The sequence below is a fragment of the Balaenoptera acutorostrata genome, chromosome 9 (genome assembly GCF_949987535.1).
Source record: "Balaenoptera acutorostrata chromosome 9, mBalAcu1.1, whole genome shotgun sequence".
NCBI classification, from domain to species: Eukaryota; Metazoa; Chordata; class Mammalia; order Artiodactyla; family Balaenopteridae; genus Balaenoptera; species Balaenoptera acutorostrata.
In genome coordinates this window covers 73,174,918-73,200,107 of record NC_080072.1, presented here as the reverse complement: position 1 = coordinate 73,200,107, position 25,190 = coordinate 73,174,918, and the positions used below count along the sequence as shown (strand labels likewise).

Sequence of the window (25,190 nt, the reverse complement as noted above, 5' to 3'; positions counted from 1 at the left end):
GTTACATAAGGCAAGAGCTGAGGGAGTGGAGGGGCGGAGTTGGGGTGGGAATCAATCTTGCAGAAAAACTGCCACATTTACCTTTAACTACACAGAAAATTCACATCTTCAGAACAATACATTCTCTAGGTGGTCCAAATGCTGAGGATTTACTGTGTGCTCAACTGTTAATACTTTATCTTAATATTGGCGACATGATTCTTATGATGACTTTAGCAGTTTAATACACGTCTGCAAATTCCTTGACACTCCTGTAGAAAGATGAGCTCCCCCTCCCTTGGATTTAGGCAAGCTTTTAAGTCCATTGCCCAAAAAAGAACAACAGAAGTGACTCTAGGTGACTTCCAAGATCAGACCATAAAAGGCACGGCAGTTTCTATCTTGTTTGCTGGGATACTCACATCTGGAGCTCTGAGCCACCACGTAAGAATTCTGACTAGCTTGATGCTGTGAGAAAAGGCCACTTGCAGGAGCTCCAGTCTGCAGATCTAGCCTTCAAGTGCATCCCAGCCCTGGTGCCAGACATGTGAATGTCTCCAGATAAGCCAATCCCAAACCGTCCAGTCACCCCCAGCCTCCTCCCAGCACATTGGAGCAGAAACAAACCATCTCATCTGGTCTGAGTCCAGACCCACAGAATCTGGAAGCAGAATAAATGACTGTTTGAAGCCAGTAGGATGAGGCACTTTGTTGCACAGCAATGGAACACATGGGTGATAACTAACACATGACTCTTGTAATGTGTCAGATATTGTTCCTAGCACTTTACATATTTTAACTCACATAATACACATAAATTCTTACAATGATCTTTTGAGGTAGGTGTTACTATTATCCCTATTTAACATATGAGGAAACTACTTAACAGAGAGGTTAAGTAATTTGCCCAAGATGACAAAGCCAGTGAGTGGCACCGGTGGGAAGTGACTCCAGGGTTCCAGCTCTGGAGTCTTAACGATTCAGCTCCACAGATGAACACATCACAACTGGCCCATTAGGCCCACCTCCCATCATCTCTACTGAGTATGAGCCACTAAGTCTCACTCACACATCTAGTAATTCCCTGGTTGTGTCTGTGTCCTCCATACCCTCCCAAGCTCCCTGGCAGGGAACTCTTCCATGCTTCTAGAAGTCACGATATCTGTCATTTCAACACATTTCCTCTTACGTAGTCCACAGTGAACACAGAATACTTGAAAGGCAGTTATTAATCGTTTCTTGGCCTTCGTTTCTCAGAGTGGAATAAACCAGTTCATTTGCCTTCTGTTTTCTAACATTACATTCTTTTTAGAATATAAATTCCATAGGTGCAAAGGACATACACCTCACACCGAGGTCAGTTCCACGCACGTGACAGACCCTCAAATGTCAAATGGAGGAACTCTATCCTTTTACTGTATCCTCACCAAATTCTCCACCTCAGTATTGACTTGCACAGTCCAGAGTTAGTTAAGTCAACAGATTTTTATTGAGCAGTGAGAGCTTCTGTATCCAAAATTTTGCCTCATTTATATTCTGTCCCCAAATAAGAAATGTCATGCTCCCCAAATGTTCAACATGTACCATCCTTAAGAGAAGCTGAAACTAATTCAGAGTAGATTCAATTAGAATATGTGTGATTGCTGCCTAACTACTAAATTTCATCCTACAAAAGCTGTTCACTTTATGAGCAAGCTTAATTACACAGAGCCCATTTTATGTTCCTAAACTACAGTGTGATCTTGGTCAGTTAACAAATGCCATTAAAATATAAACATTTGTATTTCTTTCCATTTTTTTTCCACTCCATATTCCTGGAATTTATTTTGGAGAAAGTTGAAAGTAAGTAACTTCAGAATTTCGGGAAATTTTAGCTCTAAACTCAGGACTAAGATAATCCCTATTTCGGAGTAGACCTTTTCAGACATACTCTTTCCTTTTTTTGGATGAGTATTTTACAGGAGCAAATCTAAAAGTTAGCTAAAGTGAATTTATTCACCACTTTTCATGCTGCCACGCATTTTGGACCTACCAGGCCAGTCACTACCATGGAGAAGGGTGAGTGTGACAGGATTCTGTCCTTTAACAAACCTCCAGCTTCTAACCTCACACCCCCATTATCTTCATGGTTTGCGTAAATGGTTTTGTGCTGGTTACAGTACTTTCCCAGGTGTCTTCATTTAAGCCCATTGTGATTTCAGAAGACATTTTCTTTTACTCTTCCAGATAAAGGAACATTAGTCCATTTCTCCTTTCAGAAACTAGAGTGGGGTTAAGTGTGTTCTGCAGTGAGTTTACTACTATGCACTAAGGAATGTCCACTGCCTCCACGGGTTTCCATAAATATGAAAAAGCACATTTCCTAGTCTCTGTTTCTATCCTTCCTCCTCCTTGCCCCATTCCTCAGAAAAGATCCCAGACACTCCCTCTTGTCTGCCCTCACATCCTTTTTTTTTTTTTGACGATTAATGGCTCATCCTTTAATGTATGAGATTTTATAAATGGATAAGCAAAAGTTTAACATAAATAGAAAGTTTTCAGGAAAATAGATACAGATAGTTTATAAACATGTAAAACGATGCTAAATATCACTCATAATAAACAAATAAAAATTAAAAATATAACAGTCTTTTGTCTATCAGATGGTAAAATTTTAACAAAACTGAATTGGGGAGAATTTATGGAAAAAAAATAGAATCTCTGGATGGCAACTTGGCAATATCTATTAAAATTCAAAATGTACTTATACTATGGTTATCATTCTAGGAATTTATAGTAGATATATGTTAGTATATTTGCAAAGAAGTATGTAAAAGACAAAGTACTGCCTGTAATATCCAATACTGAAAACAAACCTAACATCCCTAAAATGAGGATTGATTATAAATTACAGAGTTCATACGAGTGAACAAACTGCCCTCACATCTTTCAACCTTTTCCCACATCACCAGGATGAGCAACCTAATTGCAGTGATTTTAGGGACCGGTCCCTCAGGAAACAGGGCCTTACTAGAGAATTTTACATTCTCTCCTTTCCCCAGACTTGCCAGATAGAAAGGCTCACTCACTAGAAACTTGGTGGTCAGAGCCCTTCAGAGCACAGCTCATGGAAGGAAGGGAAAGGCCTGCCTCACGCCTGCTCGCAGGGGTTCCGTTCCTGGGCCACATCATCCGGAGCAGCCCTTACAGCTGAGAAGCAGCAGCTGGAAGGGAGATGCCTCCTTCCTCCCGGGCACAGGGCCACAGGGGGTGTGTGCACCCCACCTCACACTGAGGAGGCAGAGTGAGCCTGAAAGACATGACATCTGTCACCCTTGTCCTGATCTGCCTGCCCTGAGAGGGGTGGAGGGAGGGAGGGAGGAAGGACAGAGTTCATCAGAAGAGGTGTAAGACAGCAAAGGGGGGACACCTGTCACAGGGCTCCCACAGAGTCCAGGTAATGAGGAGTCCAGCTGGTTGGGTTGTGGAGACACGTGAAGGGCGGGGACGTAGGCAAGAACCATCCTGGGGGTCAACTGCGAGGCCCTGGTGACTGACTGGATGTGGGCGAGTAAGGAAAGGAACTTGACAGTTTACAGAACATCTTCAAAGGAGGCAACAGTGAGGATGACGCAGCGCGGAATGGCATCCGAGCAAGTCCAAACTGGCGCCGCAAACCAGACGAGTGAGCCCCCAGCCTCTCACGGACAAAGGCTGGTTCAACAGGGCAGCCGACCCAAGGCGGAGGAGTCCAGGCCGCCTCGGGATCCCCCCCAGGAGAAGGGGGTCTCAGGGCTAAATCCAGCCTAACATTTCCATTTGTTTCTCTCAAGGACCAGATTCCTGGAAGAATCCCACGAACTGAACCAAAGCCTCGAATATCCCCGAGAAACAGTAGACCACCCCCCTTGATAACAGCCTGCTAACTTGATAAGCTCCATGCCCAGATGCCTTGCTGACCCACCTTCCAAACGAAATGAGCCTCCGAATTGCCAAGTGGCAAAGTGAGGTTCAAGCTGACAGGGCAGTATCCCCGTGGTATTTTCTCCCCATCAGTCACACCAGACTTCCAAGGGAAGAGTGGTACATTTCACTCAAAAACGTGCCCCGGTCCCACGATATGAAGCCCAATGATGCTGCCTTCAGACAAACAGGGCTAACATCCCTCCAGAATAGCACTGGCCAGTGGAACTTGCTGTAATGATGGCCATGGCTCTTAGGCACTTGAATCGTGGCCAGTATGACTGAGGACCTGAATGTTTAGTTTCATTTAATTTTCATTAATTTAGATGACCACATGTGGCTAGTGGTTAACATGGAAGGTGTAGAACTTAAAAAAAAAAAAACAGAAAAAAAAAATCTAGGGGCCAGAGTAAGCTGCGAGGAAAAAATCATGGAATTCTAATTCTCCACTGAGAGGAAGCAGACTCTCTTAATAGTGCAGCATCTGCTCAAGCTTTTTTCCAGCCCTGAGCTCTTCTCTGGTCATTACAACTACACATCAGTGAGCCTCCAAAACATCGCAGCTTGGAAAGCCCTCAGAGACCCTAGCCCAACCGCCGGTCCACTGCAGGAAACTTCTCCACAATGTCCCTGCAGATTTCGAAGCAATCTTTACCGAGTCCCCCCAGCAGCAGTGGAACTCAACATGAGGCGAGGCAGTCCACCTCCAAATCCAAGGACACTCTTCCAAAGGGAAATCAAGGACGCTCAAAATAATAAAAAAACAAATTTTGCACCATGCTTTACCTCTTATACGGCCCTTTAACATGCATTATCTCAGGTAAGCCTCACCATAACCTTAGGATATAAGCATTAGTAAACACATTTATTTTACAGAAGTTAAGTGAATTAGCCAAGGCGATATGGCTGGTATACGGTCACCATGTACCATAACCTGGCATGTCTTCCAAGGACTGAGAGATCAAAAGACAACCGAGAGAAGGAAAAGTAGGGGTGGGGAAGGGGGAAGGCATGGAAGAGGGATTAGAGGAAAGGATACACTCATGTACATCAACTAGGAACCTCAGAAATCAAATCTATGTCGATCTCAACCATTAAGCATGAACAGACTCAGTTCCAAAGAGTAAGGTACCTCAGTCTAGGTCCAATTTATAGGGGCCTATGCTCTAAAATAGTGCTTTTCAAAGTGTGGTCCCCGAACCAGCAGCGACAATATCACCTGGAAACTTGTTAGAAATGCAAATTCTCAGGCCCCATCCAAGACCTGCTGAAACAGAAAGTCTGGGGCTGGGGCCCAGCAGTCTGGTTTTAAATAAGCCCTCTTGACGATTCCAATGTCCACCCACGTTTAAGAACCACTGCTCTATAACTACATCTAAGGCCCAGTCTGTTTCCTCTGGGAAATAAACAACTTGGTCATCAAGGGAAAGGAAAGGGAGCTGCCAGTAGTGAAGTCTGGGACACAGTGACATCAGCCCTGGCTTACTGTACCTCGGGTAATAAGGACCCCAAATTCTGAACTAGCTCAGGACAGCACACACCTCCTACCACCTCCTGTGGTCAGGGCGGAGAGAAAATTGTTCTTTACTCAGAAACTCTTGGTTTAGAGGTAGGGAAAAGGTATATTCTATAAGGAGCACTGGATCATGAATACAGTATCCTAGCTTCTAACCTCAATCAATAAATAATATTTGTAAACAACAAGGTCCTACTGTATAGCACAGGGAACTATATTCAATATCCTGTAATAAACCATAATGGAAAAGAATATGAAAAAGAATATATATATATGTATAACTGAATCACTTTGCTGTACAGCAGAAATTAACACTACATTGTAAATTAACTATAAGGACATAAAATAAAATTTTAAATAAATAAATAAATAGTATTTGGTATACAACACAGTTTTCACAAGTGTGAAAAGGTAAGCTTCTATGAGTAAGAACTGGGATTCCAGTTTCTCAAAGAAAAAGATATATGAGAAAACACACAACATAATAAAACCATTTGTCTTTCTGCTATTTTACTACTACTACTAATGATAATAATAGGCATTGGGCTTCCCTGGTGGCGCAGTGGTTGAGAATCTGCCTGCCAATGCAGGGGACACGGGTTCGAGCCCTGGTCTGGGAAGATCCCACATGCCGCAGAGCAACTAGGCCCGTGAGACACAGTTACTGAGCCTGCGCGTCTGGAGCCTGTGCTCCGCAACAAGAGAGGCCGCGATGGTGAGAGGCCCGCGCACCGCGATGAAGAGTGGCCCCCACTTGCCGCAACTAGAGAAAGCCCTCGCACAGAACCGAAGACCCAATACAGCCATAAATAAATAAACAAATAAATAAATAAAATTTAAAATAATAATAATAATAATAATAGGCATTTACTGAATGCTTTGAATGTGCCAGCACTGAGCTAAGTGCTATTTATGCATCAATTCATTTCACCTGCATGCAGCTCCACCAGGTAAGAACCATTACTGTCTCCACTGTCTCCATGAAGTTGCACGGGTCACACTCCCTGAGATCACACAGAAAGGAGGTGGCAGGGCCAGGAAGCAAACTAAGTCCATCTGACCCTACACAATCCAAAATACTACTGCCTTCTTCAGTTTGACACATATTCTAACTTTAAATCAATTCAACCTTGCTCATACTCAGTTTTAAGTACTGCATTTTCTTTTCTTTTTTTTTTTTAACCTATTATGCCATGTGCTGTTCAGAAAAGCCCTCAACCACTCAATTTACCCAAAGTCCTTCAGCCTGTGTCCAAGATCCAGGGTAACACACACTTAAGAATTCATGCCAGTAAAATATCCAAAAACTAGATCAAAGGCAAGAACCCATTTTCTTCCCACCGTGCTTGGGCAACATGCCCAGGGAAGCCCTCCCTGACCACCTGATCAAAGCGAGACCTCCCTGCTGCTTCTCTTCTCTGTGCTCCCAAATACATCACTCTCTTCTCTTCTATCATATTATTAACACCTGGGAATGTCCACATACCACCTCACCAATAGCGAGCTCTGGAGAGTGGGAACTATGCCTGATTCACCCATGGGCTTCCGGAGCAGTAAACACATAATCAACACCTAAGAGATGGTTTATAAGATGGAGAGCAAGACATACACATTCTTAAGAGGGTAAAAGTGAACTACAATTTGAATATAAAATGTAAAACTATGAAATTTTTTTTTAAAAAATAGAAAATCTTTGGCATATTAACCTAGGCAAAATGTTCTTAGATGTGACACCAAAAGCACAATCCATAAAAGGAAAAAAATCAACAAATTGGACATTAGCAAAATTAAAAATTTTTTCCTGCAAATGAAAAGAGAGGCTACATACTGAAAAAAAAAAATACGCAAGGCACATATCTGACAAAGGACTCATATCTGGAATATATAAAGAATTCTCAAAGTTCAATGGCAAAAAATAATAATAATAATAATCCAGTTAGAACACGGCAAGACAGGAGCAGACGTTTCACCACGGAGGATATACAGATGGCAAACAAGCACATGAAAAGACGTCCAGCATCATTAGCCATTAGGGAATGCAAATTAAAACCATGACGAGATTAAAAAATTTACTGGGACAGCTAAAATAATAAACAAAAGCTGGTGAGGATGCAGAGAAACTGCATCTCTCACAGATTGCTGGTGGGAATGTAAAATGGTAGACACTGGAAAAGTTGGACAATTTCTTAAAAAACTAAACATACACCTACCACACAAAACCCAGCAATCCCAATCCTAGGCATTTGTTCCAGAGAAACAAAAACTTTGTCCTCACCAAAACCTGTACATGAACGTTCATAGCATCTTTAACTGTAAGAGCCAAAAACTGAAAACAACCAGGTGTCTTTCGGTGGGTAAATGCTTAAGCAAACTGTGGTATATCCACACCAGGGAATACTACTCAGCAATACAAAGGAACAAACTAGTGATAAAGCAATAGTTTGGGTGGATCTCAAGGGTATTATGCTGAGTGGAAAAGCTAATCTCATAAAGATCACATACTGCATAATTTTATGTATGTAATATTCTCAAAATTATACAGGAGAACAGAGTGGTTACCACAGTTTAGAGATGGAATAGGGGGAAGGCGAGGGTGACCATAAAGGGGTGGCACAAAGCAGAGCTTTGAGGTGATAGAATAACTCTGCATCTTGATTGTGGTGGTAGCTACAGGAAGTTACACATGTGAAAAAAAATTGCACAGGAGGATAACACACACAAACCCAAGTGTTTGCATGTAAAACTAGTGAAATCTGAATATGGTCTGGATCGTACCAAGGTCCATTTCCTGGTTCTACTGTTGTACTCTGGTTATGTGAGATGTTACCAATGGGGGAAACTGGGTGAAGAGTACAAGGGACCTCTCTACTATTTTTGCAACTTCCCGTAAAGTTATAATCATTTCAAAACTAAAAGTTAAACAAACAAACAAGTGAGCTACAGGCATTTTACTTAAAAACAAAACAAACAAGAAAAGAGGGGTACATAGCTGCACTACTGGCCAGTGAAGTCCCAAATACAGATTTAAACACACACCGTAGGACCATGTGACTTTATTATTTTTTTTTAAGTTAAACCCAATTCTCCAGAGGCTTAACAGGGATACATTTCCTAACACGTTAGAGCTACTCCCCCAACCCCACCAATAAAGGGAGAAAAAATGCCTGATGTGTGAGACACTTTGGGAGTCCAGGAGTCTGGTCCTAAGAGCCTGGAATGAATATACCCTAAGATTTCGCAAGGATGGAGGCCAAGGGCCTCACAAGTTAGAGAAGAACTCAGAATGGTGCCAACACACAAGCCCAGGCGTGCCTCCGTTCCAGAAAATGTAGTGTACGGATCTAGCCACAATGGCCAAGATTTAAATGTTGCCTTCCCTCCAAGACAAAACAAACCAACAAAATAAAAAAATTTTTTTAAATCGCTAAGCAAACAAATAAAAACCTCAACAACCTCAGACTATTTCCAACAAACCTTATAATTAAATATGTCCTCTTACTTGACCTCCAAGTTACCCCTCGCTTTTCAAGTATTCTATTGCCTAGTGAATTCTGGGACATAAGAACCTACCAAAATTAATGAAAGAATAGGAGGAGAAAAATTATTCAGAACACTAGAGAATTTCCTGATCTAAGCTTCCATATGCATTTAAAATGCAGATAGCTACTTGGAAGGAGTGAGGATGTTACTTTGGGAGAATTTTGCTTATCAGGACTACTAATGGGTCTTACAAAGTCACTTCCTTTTTAATGTATTGGCCTGGAAAATCAGATTTTTACGATTTTCACTAGCAATTCCCTTGTTTTCTAAGTCATTCATTATTTTTTTCTTTAAAAAGCTTTATGTTATACAGTGCTTTACCATTTTCAAAGCACTTTCACAAATTGCTATGAAGCACTGGTACCTAGAGGCTGTACTTTTCAACAGAACTCTCACCAGCCAGACTGCCATCTAATTTCAATTAGGTCGGCCATCTTTCCCCCAGGCCCTGGGTCCACACATCAAAAAAAAAAAAAAAAAAAAAAAAAAAGCAGAGCTCTATCCACAGAAGCCTCCAGACGAACTGGCCAAGGGCAGACACGCTCAAGTCTAATCAGCAGAGTGCCTTCCCAGAAAATCACTCACATTTCTGCATTCCTGTGCTTTTCTTAACAGCACTTTAAAATCTCATTTAAACCAAAAGTCCTCCATTAGCTTGTATTTTTAAGTGCTTTGATCTCCACATGCCCTTCAGTACATTAGTATTCTTCACCCCCCACCATCACACAGAACCAAAAGACCAAGACTTGTGTGCATTTTAAAAAGAAGGGAGAGGGGACTTCCCTGGTGGTCCAGTGGTTAAGACTCTGTGCTCCCAATGCAGGGATCCTGCAACAAAGACCCGCTGCAGCTAAATAAATAAACATTTTTTAAAAAACTAAAAATACTAATAAAAAGAAGGGAGTGGGGAGTGGAGTTAAGAGCACCTTCTCTCCTCCTATCCACTTGCAGAGTTCACAAGGGTTTCCTCATTTATCTTGAAAAATGTATCTCACAAAAGCAAAGTATACCCATCCAGAAACTAAACATCGCCCCCTCCCCCGCCCCACCAGGGAGAGTAGAGGCAGGCAGCTCTAAAGCCTTCTACTCTATGCCCTACTCCTTTTAATTCTGGTCAAATCAGTGGTTTCCAACCCTTTGCTCCTCTGTAGAACAGTTCAAAGTGTATTAAGTATTGGGCTCACGTTGCTTCCATAAAAAGCATTATAATAGATGCACTATGATGATCAGAGCAGCGTCCTGGGAGATAAATGTCACACTGGTCTACATGCTTCAAGAACTTGCAATCTAGAGAGACACCAGTGCTTAACTTGGGTCGGACGTCCACAGAGACCTGCCGGGTCCAGGAGTGGTGGGCAGCCCGGAGTGGTGGGCAGCCGGAGTGGTGGGCAGCCAGGGGAAATCTTAGTTTGGCAGCGACACACTGGCCAGTTTTGGAAGCAAAGAGAGAGAAATGACTATTCAACATTTCAAGCCCAGACTTTTCACTTCCTGAAAAGGAAGGAAACTTTTTGGAATACTAGCTATTAATAATCCCTCTATTCTGGTTGTATTTGCTTATAGCAAGTAACGTTATTGTTTGGGGTAGTCCAAAGCATCCTCCGGGATCATAAATGGCTCTAGTGACCCACCATCTCCAGCACCACCAAGGACTTTATAAGCAGTACAAAAACTCGATTCTCCTAACATGCCTCGGAAGAAGAAAAAGGGCAACCATGTCCGCACTGTATCAGGACAGGGCAAAAGAAGTGAGGGGGACCGAGGGCGGAAAATGTTCGGTCCCAACCTCAAAGGCTCCGAGGCCCATCATCAGGGCCACGTCTACTGAAGCCCCAGTTCAGGTGATCCACACACTAGCCGGGCATTTTCCAAAGCATGTGCCACTCGGGGACAGGAAACCGACGCCGAAGCCAAAGAAGCAAACACCCTTCGAACAAAAATGGAAAGGGAAAGTCTTTACAGCCACCAATCAAGATACTAGAGAGTAGGGCGTGGCGAGGCGCGGGAGCTGCGGGCAGGCAGCCGGATTCTCAGCCTGGGCTCCTAAAGACGGAAACTTGGAAAGGTCGCCGCGGCAGAGGCCCTAGAGGTGGGTGCGAGCCAGCGCTCGTCGGTTCCGCCGCCCGGTCCTCCAGCCCGGCTGCCCACGGGGCACGTCCGGCCCCTGCCACAGCGCGGGCCCCGCTCTGCCCAGCTGTCATCGACCGAAGGCCACGAAAAGTCCCATTCCAAGAAGAGCCATCTCCACTTGGAAAGTTTAATGTTTTTCCCCCTGAAACCAGATTCTTTTGAAGCAACACGAACAGCAAGGGAGAGCTGGATCTAACTCCCCAGTTTCTGTCAAAGAAACTTGTCCCGGGAGAACAAAGAAGAAGCAATCAGAGAACGCGATCCGAGGCCGGGGTTCCGCGGCGCGACCCCTTCTCCGCCCCCACCCGCCAGACACGAGACTTTGGGGCTGCAGGAGGGGTCCGGCGCGTCGGGCGGGCCACCGTGCGCGCCTTTGTCTCGCGCGCAGGGAAGCGGCCACCGGCCACCCCTTCCGCCGCCTCCCTCGGCCGCCGGAGAGCCGCGCGCCGGCGCGTCGCGGAGAGGGAGGCCATATGGCAGCGCCCCTCCAGAAAGGCCAGCCCCAAGGCGAGGGCGCGCCTGCAGCCCCGGCCACGGGCCACGACGGCCAAACGACTCCCAGTCTTCGAGGGGGCGCGGGGAGGCGCGGCGCTGCGACACGGCCGGCCGGCTCTGGGGCCTGCAGAGTGGCGCGAGAACAGAGTTCTGATTTTTCTTTTTCTTTTTTTAAAGCAATCTGGGTAAGGGAGATCAAGATTCCGGTGGCAAGCACTCCCGGCCCCCGGCACCGAAAAGGCTGCCCAAGTCGTTCCGGAGCCGGGCCGATCTCCGCCCCGAACTCCCGGAGAGGAGCCCCCGGCCCGGAGGGGCAGGGGGCGGGGAGCATCGATCGGCCGGGTCCTCTGCGCGGGAGAGTCGGAGGCGCCCGCCCTGCGCCCGGAGCGGGGACTGGTTACCTTTCACCGCAGACTCACAAGTTCCCCGCCGCAACTTTGCCCTCCACATGAGGCGACCATGGCTAGTTCAGTGCCGCGGTTGGGGAAGGCGGCCGCCAAGCAGCGCGCTGGGCATGGCGTGTGGCAGCCTGGGGAAGCGGCGCCCGACAAGCAACCCCATTCACAAGGAAGAGGAGACACGCCGAGGCTTCCCCTCCAGCCCCAAACCGGACCACCGCCGCTGGGTCCTAGAGCGTCGCGTGCGCTCCCGCCTCCGCCCGCGCTCCCCGCGCCCCGCGCGCCGCCCGGGGTGGGTAGTCCGGGATCGTCACTGTAACCCTACACTCCACCCCCGCCCAGCGCCCGGCCGCTGGGCCCTAGAGCCCGTCTCCAGGCTCCCGCCGCCCCTCCCGGGGCCCGGGAGATCGCCGGCTGAAATTGCCCCGAGCTCTAGCTGACGTGTCTCCCCGAGAGTTAGGAGGGCGACGGCCTCCCTTGTTTTGGTCCCTGCCGAGGTTTAATTCATGTCAGACTCGACTTCTCCTTCTTTTGACTTTCTCTTCCTTCCCACCAGGCCAACTCCGGCCGAAATCGGTTTCCCGATCTGCCCTCAAAGTCCAGATCGGGTCTGTGTAGGATTTTTTTCTTCTTAAGCGGAATTTCCAGATGAAAAGTGGCCAGACTTTTCTCTTTGTATTCCCCTAGCCCCAGTGCTTCTATCATGCACTGGGATTGGGCGACAAGCTGCTGCTCTGGGCTCCGTTGACTAGCAGAAGGGCCAAAACAGATTCTACAACCTCAGATATTACAACCAGTGGTCACAAACCTCTAGGCTGTTACCTGCCCGAGCGGAGGAGATTAAAGTAATTCTGGGAGAATGTTGCTGATTCTGTCCCACCTCTTAAATCAGGCTACACTGAGTAACACTCCTCACCCACCCCAGTATACTCAATTGCAGACCTCCGGAGCCTTGATCTAGGGACCCCCAAACCCACCCACACCATGTAACATCTCTCCCTAGCTTCCAGTAGCTGGCTCTGCTGCTTACAGGAGGAGAGGCCAGATAATAGTATTGCAGTTGCTGAGGAAGATGTTAATAGGAGAGCCAGGGCAAACCACACCTCTTACCTTGTCCTCCTCTCCTCTCTGCCTTCTCTCTAGACCAGAATTCTTTCAGGGATTCCCGTCTGGATTGTGGCAATTAGCTAACTAGTCAGCCAGCAGTTTGACCCCTCCACTCAATCCTGGTGGGTTGTGTGCCCCTCCGATTCCAGTCTTTTCTTGTGATACATCCCTGATGGTGCGGTAACCTCTGCTCTCAAGATAAAACCCAAGTGCAATAATTTAACAATTATTTACCAAAAACATACCACATTTAAAGTCCGATACCCTAGTACTCAATAACACATAAAAGAAATGAAACGGCAGCTAACCAGTCCTTCAAGGATCTATTTATTTAAGATAACAAAACACGCAACCACAGAGCAGGAGAGCACTGGAGATGCCTGGAAAAAGTGGAGAGCAGCGGTCCCCTAACCTTTTGGCACCAGGGACCGGTTTCCTGGAAGACAATTTTTCCAAGGACTGGACTGGGGGATGGTTCAGGCGGTAATGTGAGCAATGGGGAGCGATGGGGAGCGGCAGATGAAACTTCGCTTGCTCGCCGCCACTCACCTCCTGCTGTGCGGCCCGGTTCCTAACAGGCCAGCGGACCCCTGGTGGAGAGGACTGACTGCATGCAGGAGAAAGGAGAGCCTTGAAGAGTGGTGGAGCTCAGAGCCACTGGCATTGTATGAATTTAGCACAGGCTGGGGGAGAGGTGATGGATAGAAAAAGGAGGGAAAGTAGGAAGGAAACTAACATTTATTAATTGCCCCCTATTAGATACCATACTATATCCTGAGAGGCAGCAGAATTTAACAGTTACAAGCAGCCACTGGAACAAAATAGAAATGAGTGGTTGAGTCGCAGCTCAACCACTCTACCTGTGGGCACTTGGGCAAGTCATCTACCTTCTCTAAACCTCAGTTTCTTCATTTGCAAGATGAGGGAAATTGCACCAACCCTCACAGGGTGGTTGTACGGACTGAATAAAGCAACAAATATAAAATACTTAGCACGATGCGTATAAGTGCTCAGCACACATTTGCTATTATTTCAAGCAACCCTCCATTAGCCCTGGACATAGGGAGCCCATCTGGGAAATAGCTACAGGAAGCAATGACAACTGAGGTTGGGAGATAGAAAGGAAGAGAGAGATACCATGTAGATACCAAATCTTTGAAGATGCCAAATACAGGGAAGATACAAAACCTTTGAAGCAAGATTTTACTCTTTTCATTGACTAGACAGCTATCCTGGGAGAAAGAACAAAGTAATCAAGTTAACTCAGATTTTGTGCCTGGGTCATAGGAAGAATAGATCATTCTTGGAACATTTATAAACCAGTTGGTCCAACAGATGAACCAATGATGGAAGAAGCAGAGTTGAGAGGGGGAACTGGTTTGAGAAAGATGTTGACAGGCTTCCTGTCCTCTGGGCAAGAGAAATAAGGAGCAAGAGCCTGGGTGAGAAGTCAAGAACAGAAATGCAGAGAAAAAAAGAGATGAAGCTTTGAAGATCAGTTTACTTGGAGAATGCCCACGACAGAAAATTCAGGAAAGAAGGAGGCAGAAGAGGCAGACGCTGGGGAAGTAGAAGAGCTAGGAAGGTTTCCAGGCATGGAAGCCAGAGGAAGCTTTAAGAAGATGGTCCCCCTATCAAATGCTACAGACTCCTAGACTTCTGAGGAAGTGACAGGCACAGCTTGTGGGCTCCAGAATCTGCTGATTCAATCAGGTGGACCTAGCCTAGACTTTTCAAATTGATACCGAGTGATAGTTTAGTAGGCCAATTTTCCCCCTCCACTCACCTTAATTTCCTCAACCATTAATAATCACTATATCAAATGTAGAAAATGAATAATCTTCTACATCAAATATATCTAACTCTTGTTCAGGAACTGAGGCCTGAGAAAAAGACTTCAGATTTAACCAGGAAGAGGTCATCGATAACATTTTATATAGTATATTTGGCTGCAGATTCTGACTAAGGTTGGGGCCAAATAGAAACAAGGTATGTTTACAATAAAAACTGAATGCAGCTTTACTAGCAGTAAGGGAGTGAACCAGTCAGCATCTATGATTTTGGATCTATATACTCACTCTACAGGTCGGCATCCTTTCTATAAAGCAACCCAAGTTGTCTTTTACTCACCCCTAGGAAAGTTAAGAAGGTGACAGAGCAATTTTGGCACTCTTAGAGACAGCTCAGGGAATAGTCTTTAACTCCAGACAGGGAAGGTACCAGGATGTTCCAGACAAGCACAGAGGCTGGAAGAAGAGTGAGGGAACAGAGGCTTCCAGGAAGAGGAAGATGAGCATGGTCTTTAGTGTTAAGTCCTGAGTTCTAGTCCGGGTCCACCTATTTCTAGCTATGGAGAGTAACAAAACATAAGCCTCAGTTACCTCCTCTGTAAAATGGGAATCATTACATTTAGCTCATTGGCTTATTGTGAGGATCAGACAATATATGTCAAGTGCTGGGCACATAATAGGCATTCAGTAAAAGAAACCCTTCCCTTCTCCAGTGATTTGAAATACCAAGGAATTTAATTCTCTATTACAATGGGAATCCTCTTCCCCTCCCCCCACTCTTCTTCTCTGCACCCACCAAACACAGCCTTAAAAGTCTTTACCATCTGCTACTTGGACTAGGATGGGCCCTAAGAATGGGCCTGAGCTTGCCAGGAGGGAAACAGCAAACGGCAAAAAAAGAGTGGACAGGCATGTCCACAAAAGGGACAGCTAATGCCCGGCATCACCTAGGACAGGTCACGCTACAATTAGTGGTTCTCAATGAACACCTGCAGCGTGAACAAACCAATGGCTCAATGCAGCCAGGCTGTCTTAATCAAAACGCTTGTTTTGTTTCTAGAACATAGAAACCCAAGTTCTGTAGTGCTTCCCAAAGTGTGATTTATAAGCCAAGGCATGTAAAATTTTAAATTCCTGATGTCTCACCTCCAAATTCTAGAGATTCAGGGTCTCTAAGGATGGAGTCGTCATAGAATCCACTGTAAGAGATGCCAAGCACAGCAAAATTTGAGGGTCAAGGACTAAGGCCTCCCACTGGTTCACCGGGGTCAAGGTGCTCTTCCATTTCTCTTTCAGCAGCATTTACTGTATCAGAGCTTAATATGATAAAGGTAAAGGACAATGGGTGACATATTAAAACGTTAAAAACAAAGCATTATGGGAGCATGCAGGAGTGACTGGCTTCGTACAGGGAGGGAAAAGGGCAGGTTCCAAGAAATCCAAGTGCTGAGGGAAGGAGGTCATTACTCGCAAAGGCAGGGGAAAGGAGAGCGCACATTGCTGTGCTTCTCAACACTTTTTCTTTGAACGTCTTCTTTTCCAAAACATAAAATGGTCACACCAACCCCAGATTTGCTAAATCCATATATTATTGCCAGGCAAGAGGATTTCTTCCAAGCTTTTCTTTCAGTTCTCTGTTTTACAAAGACAATAGTTGTATTTTTCTTCCTGCTTATTTCCAAATATAAAATCCCGTTCTCAAATAAGCTCCTCCTCTGGAGATTCTGACATATGCCCTGCCCCCGTCTTGTAAACTGTTAACAGGAGCAAAATGCAGGGAGTCCTGGAAGTGCCCAAAGCAGAGGATGCCAGGAGAGCACTGCTGTGAGGAAGGTGGGGTCAGGGATGAGCCTTTTCCAGGCCAAACTGACTGAGAATGGATAGTGAAAAACAAAGAGGAAGATGTGCAAGGCGAGTGGAAGATGCCCAGGTGAGACTGCTCTGCAGTTCCAGAAATACCGGGTGCCTTAGAGATGGGTAAACTGCTCCCAGGAGGAGTTAAATGTTATATAACAGAATGGGCCACTTGAAAACCCTGCTCCATTTGGGGCTTACCCCAGGACTCTGTCGATTATGAAAAAATTGCCCAATAAATATGTATTCAGTACCTACTAAGGGCCAGGCTCCGTGCTATCACCCTCCACAGGCGTTTGGCTCATTTAGTGAGTTACGGATCTGAGGCCTGTTTGTCTGGATGTTTTCAGCTTCACACCCATGGTGACACACTGGTCTCTTCTTGCCTCATAGCTTTCTCCTCTGAGCGTATTACATAATATGCATTAAACGCATAATCTGATCTATATAAAACCAAGAAGCAGAAGGTGGATACCATCATGTCCAGGCAAAATGCACCTACACCAAAAAGCTAAAAAGGAAGAGTAGAGACATTGGCCCTAAATAAACCTGGGGTCAGATCCTGACTGAGACACTCGGTAGCTATGAATATAAAGCGCCTGGCATGTCACAGGTATGTAATAAATGATGATCATTCTGTTATTTGCTACTCTTACTACAGAAACCTCGGGAATACTGAAAGCTCATACTTTCTGGCTAATTGGTTATTTCGGGGTTTCTCAACCTTGGCACTCTTGCCATTTGTTGTTGAGATTTCTTTGTGGTAAGGACTGCCCTCTGCATTGTTGGATGTTTAGCGGCATCTCTGGCCTCTACCCGCTCGATGCCACTGGAAACCACCCTACCCCCCACTCCAAGTTGTGCCAACTAATAATGTCTCCAAATACTGCCATATGTCTCCTATGGGCAAAACTTCCCCCCCGGTTGAGAACCACTGAATTAGATGAGTAGTTAATGGTGCCCAGTTTACAGGCTCCCAAGCTTCTAACCATTCTGATCATTCCATTGAGCTGTTGGGTGAATCCAATTGCATACTAATAGGAGGCAGCCTCAGTTTTGTTCGTTCTACAGTATATATCACACTATGGCAATTTCTTCCCATTTCTCTCTTCATGAACAAAAAACTAATTAGGTTTTATTCTATTTCCAATGATGGTACAGATACGTGGTTGGTTTTTTTTTTTCTAAAAACTGGAATCATACTGAGTTTCTAAAACAACAGCAACATACAATCGCTATTAAAGACAAGGACTGTCACAATAACTGAAGATAACTTTGATCGGAATGTTCAGACTTAATTAAGATCCCTTGTAGTCGCCTTTCTGAAAAGGATGCAGGTGTGTTTTATGCATGTCCTCTCTGTTCATAGCTAGAACAAACAGTGAGAAGAATGGCCCCTCCATAGCCTACACAGCAGTTCTAGCTCTTCTCTTTCTTGAATATGCACTAAAGACCAGCATCCTTCCAGCGCATCTTATACTTTAAATGCCAAAGACAGAGAAGTGGGGAAACTCTCACCATTCCCATGGGCTCCGGCCACTCTGGATGGTTCAATTCAGGAGAAAAATTTGTTTTACAGCATAATCTCAGAGTGGGGTGGAGGGTAGGGTAAGAGTTAAAATTCCCATCTTACATGATAGGTGATCCATCCAGAAATCAGGAATTATTTATCGTGTGTCAGCAACAGAGCCAGTATCATGCTAAGCAGAACAGAGTCTTCAGAAAAGTCCAAGGTTGGGAAGGGAATAATTAGAAATAACTAGAAAAAATAAAGTCCTAAACAGAAGGACTAACTGAAAGGATTAACCGAAAGCACAACAGAGTTTGAAAGAAGGCAGAGCCTTGTGAAAGCTGCAGCGGTTCATTCATTCATTCAAAAAATATGATCAACTACATTGAATAAGCCACACCCTCCACTAGGTGTGCAAATACCCTGCTATGGGCTCTGCTTATTAAAATGTGTATAAATAAACCTATAATTTCAAACTGGTCTATGTGCAATGAAGAAAAGGAACAGGGTGCAATAACAAAGACTCACGAGGGAGAGGGTCGCTACTTAGAGGGAGTGGAAAGGGAAGGCTTCTCCAAGGAGATGAAGAACAGGGGGAAGAGCGATCCCAGCCGAGCAAACAGCCTGTGCGGAGACCTTGAAGCAGGAAGGAGCTTAAAGGAGGCAAAGGGAGGAGGGCCTGCACGGATCCAGTCTGGAGCATCCCGGGATGAGTTCCTCAGGAATGTTACGAGCCTCCTTTACCCAGCATCTGGGAATGGTCCCTTTCCAGTCATCCTTTAGGATGTAATACCTTATGACTTTCAAACAATATGAGTTTCAAATTAAGTGGAAGAGAGAAAAGGAATGTCAGAAAATGACCGATTTGGGATGAAGAATAATAAAAGGATTAAATGGAAACAACCTGAAAGTGAACGCCACACTGGTCACCACCATATCCATGTGAAAGATGCAGTCTCTCTAGAGCCTTCATCTGAGTCTTGTTGAAAACAGGGGAAGACCTAGGATGCTCAGTGCCAGTAAGGCAGTGGTTCTTAAACTTGAGCTGCATCAAAGTCACCAGAAGAGCTTGCTAAAACAGACTGCTGGGTCCCACCCTTGAGTTTCTGATTTAGCAGGTCAGGGTGGGGCCCAAGAATTGCACTTTTTTTTGTTGCAAACTTTTCTTTTTTTTTTTGATGGACATAGTGGTTCTTTTTTATTTATTTATTTATTTATTTATTTATTTATTTATTTATTTATTTATTTATGGCTGTGTTGGGTCTTCGTTTCTGTGCGAGGGCTTTCTCTAGTTGTGGCGGGCGGGGCCCCTCTTCATCCCGGTGCACGGGCCTCTCACTATCGCGGCCTCTCTTGTTGCGGAGCACAGGCTCCAGACGCGCAGGCTCAGTAGTTGTGGCTCACGGGCCCAGTTGCTCTGCGGCATGTGGGATCTTCCCAGACCAGGGCTCGAACCTGTGTCCCCTGCATTAGCAGACAGATTCTCAACCACTGTGCCACCAGGGAAGCCCCAGAATTGCACTTTTAATCTAACAAGTTCCCAGACGATGCTGATGCTGCTGGTCCACGGACCACACTTTGAGAACCCCTGGTTTAGGATATTTGGGGACCTACATTTCTGTGCACTCAGAATCCCAACCTAAATGAGGGAACAGGCAAGAAGCATTGTAGGAGGAGAATGATCAAAACCCAGTTTTCTGTCTCGAGTGAGCAAGTACGGAATAGTGTCTCTTCTGTACCAGGTGATTCCATATGTTACCTCATTTCATCGCTACATAACGCTGTGCATGGTAGGCTTCATTATCCTTGTTTTACGCATGAGGAAAAGAGGCTGGGCCCCAGGTGATGGGAATCTCCCGTGATCACATGGCTCAAAAGTGACAGGGCCAGGATTCAAACCTGTTCAGAGCAGAGCTCTTGATCTTGACGCTACACTACATTGCCTTGCACACACACAGCTCCTTCTCCAGGCTCCCCTGGACGCGAGAGATGCTCCCCGGGCTCCAGACCCCCTGCACCACTGCAGAGCACTCTGAGGCCAACCCTGTGCAGCCAGTGGTGGGTGCAGACACTTTTCACAGACTCCTGGGGGCTGCTAGGGACCTGAACTTGTTACTAAGTTCTTCCCTTTCTTTAGGGAAGGCAGTAAACTCTACTAAGCCTCCACAGATGCACTGCCCTAAGCGTGTTACATACATCATCTCTTTTCAAACCACCAGGGGTGGTTTTCAGTCTGTGGGGGGCAGTTAAGTATTCTAAAACACAAGCTGAGGAGTGAGACAGGCCTGGGCTCAACTTCCCTTCTGTCATTTATTAGTTATATGACTTGACTTGACTAAAGCTCAGTTTTTCTTCTTTTGAGAAGTAGTGGTTACAGCAGTATTCGCCTCAAAGGGTTGTGAGAAATTCATGAGTCACTTGCATGTAAAGCTCTTAGCTCCTAACACGCAGCACATACTCCATAATTATCAGCTACGATTACTAACCTGTTATCCATTTTCTTTCAAAATGTGGCCATTTTAGAGAAGCTTTAATTATTGCTGTGCTAGACGGTCCTAGACACACAGCTTCTTCTGTTGACGTTTCTCGAGTTTGGGAATATTTAATTGGTAGAGCCAGGAAATGTGAATGGTAGGCATCTTGATCTGAGCCCCTCCCACACCCCAACTAGGAAAAATATCTCAAGAGATCCTTACAAACAAAACAGGAAAAAATGGGCTAGCTTAGGTATATTAGGTGAATTTAAAATAATTAAATAACTACACCTGATGGGTATTGATTAATGGAATGATATTAAGTTGGGTGGGGGGTTGAGGTCAAGGGGTCTGATGACCCCACTATGCTAAATATTGGTCAAGTTATATGTGAGGTCAGGCTCAGTTCTCGGTGCCAGGTTAAAACAAAACTTTCCTCTTCGAAAGCACTCAGCAGAGGTTGAGCAGGATGGGAATGGATGGAGAAACCAGAGCATATTAAAAAAGAGACCTACAGCCACTGTGGAAAACAGTATGGATGTTTCTCAAAAAACTAAAAATAGAGTTACCATATGATCTGGCAATCCCACTCCTGGGCATATACCCAGAAAAGACGAAAGCTCTAATTTGGAAAGATACATGCAACTCAATGTTCATAGCAGTACTGTTTACAATAGCCAAGACATGGAAGCAACCTAAGCGGCCATCGACAGATAAATGGATAAAGAAGATGTGGTATATATATACAATGGAATACTAGTCAGCCATAAAAAAGAATGAAATAATGCCATTTGCAGCAACATGGATGGACCTAGAGATTATCATTCTAAATGAAGTAAGTCAGACAAATATTATATGATATCACTTATATGTGGAATCTAAAAAAATAGTACACATGAACTTATTTACAAAACAGAAATAGACTCACAGACATAGAAAATAAACTTATGGTTACCAAAGGGGAAAGGGGGAGGGATAAAGTGGGAGTATGGGATTAACAGATGCACACTACTACGTATAAAATAGATAAACAACAGGATTTACTGAATAGCACACGGAACTATATTCAATATCTTGTAATAAACTATAACGGCAAAGAAGAGAAAAAAGAATATATATACACACATATATGTATAACTGAACCACTTTGCTCTACACCTGAAACTAACACAATATTGTAAATCAACTATACTTCAATTAAAAAATAATAATAAAACAAGAGACCTAGTAGGGAGAAAAGATGAAGATACAATTTGATAGCCATCTTAAAATATTTTGAGAGCTTACAGAAAGAAAAGAGGTACAGACTGACTCTGTATTTACTATAAACACTCTAGAGTGTTGTTTTTCAAACGGTAGTAGGCAACCTATTAGTGGAAATCAACTGACCAGGTTAATCAGCACTTTAAATAAATAAAATAGAACAAAGTGGAAAATATCAGATGCAGCCAGTCTAATAAGGAGTAATTGCTATTCCATGAAACTTCTGTTTTAGTTATATTTATATTCAAATTTGTATGAGTCTAAATGTAAAATGTATCTTTATGTAGGGTCACAGTAAAAAAAAAAAAAATGTTCGAAACCTCTAGAAGGTAAAACATGGGCAACTGGGTGCAAGAAACAGGAAATCAGGTTTCAGCTCCCTCAAAGAAAGTGTTATAATAATGATCACTGCATAACAATAAACTAGGTTTTCTCATAAGGCAGGACCCCCTCCCCCATATATACATCACCCCCTCTGGTGATGATCTAGCCCAGCCTGAGGGACCATGCATTAAGGAAAGAGGGCACTGGGTGTTCCCTCCAATGAGGACACTAAGATGCTCTAAACGAGTAGACCAGACCTGAGCTTCTGTTGCAAGAGAGAATGGAAAAAAACAAAACCTCAATATCCAGACTCCATAAGTCATGTAGCCCATCCAGGAGCAGGCAAATGCTCCTGTGTTTATATATTATGCAAAACGAGCATGCACCAAATCCCTGAAGCTGTTCAGGATTTCTGCTGTAGGAAGGGCTAATTTCCAACAGCCATGTTCTAATTGATAAAACAGCGCACCCATCAGCAATCAGTTCTCAATAATGTAAGCACCTAAGTGGAGTCCAGTGGGGACTAAATACCCAGTGACCGGACCTGAGCCATGTTTTACCACACCTTCTAGCAGAGCAAGCTAAAATCTGACACGAAAAGCAGAGCACCCCCAGATGCTGCTCCCACACCAAGAGCTGCCAAACACCACCAGCTGGATGTGAATATCAGATAAGCAACAAAATTTTTTAGTATATCATGTCCCAAATATTGCAAGGGACATATATGTACTACTAAAAAAAATCATTTGCTGTTTACCTGAAATTCAACTGGGTATCCTCTATTTTTGGATACCCAGTTTGGATTTTGCAAATTCTGACAGTTACCTGCCTACATGGGTGATATCGCTATACTTGCTTTAGAGGATTCCTCAGTCTCTCATTTGACAAACAGTGTGCAATGTCAAGCTGACAGTAGTAAAAAGCAATAATGATGATCATAATGGAAAAAGGAGTGAAATTCAAATGGACACAGTGTAACAGCTTTGTCCCACTGAACCCTCCCATGCCAAATTTAAAGGCCTTTTAAGAGTGGGACAAACAGACCCTGTGAGTCATCAGGATGCGCACGGCATTTTGAGGGAAGAGATAATGAGGTCACAGTCCCACTTTGTAGAGTTTCCAAGCTCAACCTGGGCATGTACAAGGGAGAAGATTCCGCTTCATTCACCTTCACTCCAGTATTCAGAACTCAGTTTCGGGGACCCCAGAGGAGGAGCTGACTTTGGCTGCCACCAGCTGTCCTAACACAGACGTAACCTGTTCATGCCCTGTACCTTTCCTCTTGCAGCACATGCTGTGAAGGGTGGATGACCTCCAGTAAGCCTGCCTGGCTTCCCCTTGACCTCCATGACTGAGTCAGGTTCCTCTTCTCAGGGGTCCCACGGTCCCTTGAATACTTCCTATATAGCACTCACCATAATAAAAAATAATTGCAAACACTCATGGAGTGCCAACTATGTGCTAATCACTTTGTGTGTGTGTGTATATATATATATATATATATATATATATATGTATGTATCATCTCATTTAATCCCTCCCAACTACCCTATGAAGTAGGTATTTGCATTCCCATATCACAGATGGGTAAAGCCTAGAAAGCTTAGATAACCTACACAAGGTCACACAGTCAATAAGGGCCCACTGGTCTGGAAGAGCCAGAGTACAACATTGTAAACTTTTCTATTAATTGGGCTTTCTCTCCCAGGGAAGGATTATTTCTCATTCACCCTTGTGTCCCCAAGCCCAGCCTGCAGGGTGTGGCAAGTTGTAGGCAGCATTGTAAATGGGTCAGCCCATAATTTTACAGTCAGATAGGCCTGGATGCAAATCATGGTTCTGCCAAGAATCAGCCACTGAGAATCAGGAGTTTGGGTTCTAGTAACTTGCTCTGGAATTGAGGACAGAGGTTAGGAATCCCAGCAAGAGAGAACAAAGCTAGGCTCAAGCCCCAGCTCCACCACTTCCCAGGTGTGACTTGGAAAGTTATTGAACTTGTCTAAGCTCCAGCTCCCCATCTGTCAAATGAGGGAAACAATAGTACCTGCTTCACGGCATTGCTTTGAGATTCCTGACAAAAAGTTCTTAGCAAGACACCTATACATGAAAAGCACTCCACAAATATGAGCTCTTTTTATTTTAATACATTCTAAAATGCCATTTGAACTGGAGTAAATAATTTTTGGTTAACTATTGGCATAAGTATTGCAAGTTTCAGACACAGTTTTTATTCAGGAAATCGGAACTTGGGGAAAATAATGTAAATAATTTGGGGGAATCTATTTTAAAAGAACTATTCGGTGCAGCTCAATATTAAAAAAACAAACAACCCAATCAAAAAATGGGCAGAAGACCTAAACAGACATCTCTCCAAAGAAGACATACAGATGGCCAAGAGGCACATGAAAAGATGCTCAATATCACTAATTATTAGAGAAATACAAATCAAAACTACAATGAGGTATCACCTCACACCGCTCAGAATGGCCTTCATCAGAAAACCTATAAACAATAAATCCTGGAGAGGGTGTGGAGAAAAGGGAACCCTCTTGCACTGTTGGTGGGAATGTAAATTGATACAGCCACTATGGAGAACAGTATGGAGGTTCCTTAAAAAACTAAAAATAGAATTACCATATGACTCAGCAATCCCACTACTGGGCATATACCCAGAGAAAACCATAATCCAAAAAGACACATGCACCCCAATGTTCATTGCAGCACTATTTACAATAGCCAGGTCATGGAAGCAACCTAAATGCCCATCGACAGATGAATGGATAAAGAAGTGGTGGTACATATATACAATGGAGTATTACTCAGCCATAAGAAGCAACGAAATTGGGTCATTTGTAGAGACGTGGATGG

At 44.4% G+C, this 25,190-nt stretch overlaps 1 protein-coding gene across 4 annotated transcripts in view; it reads right to left on the bottom strand.

Moving 5' to 3' along the window:
• The window catches only part of AMOTL1 (angiomotin like 1), a 164,136-nt gene that overhangs the window by 96,581 nt on the left and 42,365 nt on the right, over positions 1 to 25,190 (bottom strand). The window contains exon 1 of one of the 4 annotated variants that reach the window (XM_007184975.2): positions 12,004 to 12,289. The exons of the other annotated variants lie outside the window; for them this stretch is intronic. Coding sequence (XP_007185037.2) covers positions 12,004 to 12,052 — 49 coding nt within the window. The 5' untranslated portion in view covers positions 12,053 to 12,289. Of the gene's footprint in view, positions 1 to 12,003; positions 12,290 to 25,190 lie in introns of those variants that run through there. 4 annotated transcript variants of the gene reach the window in all.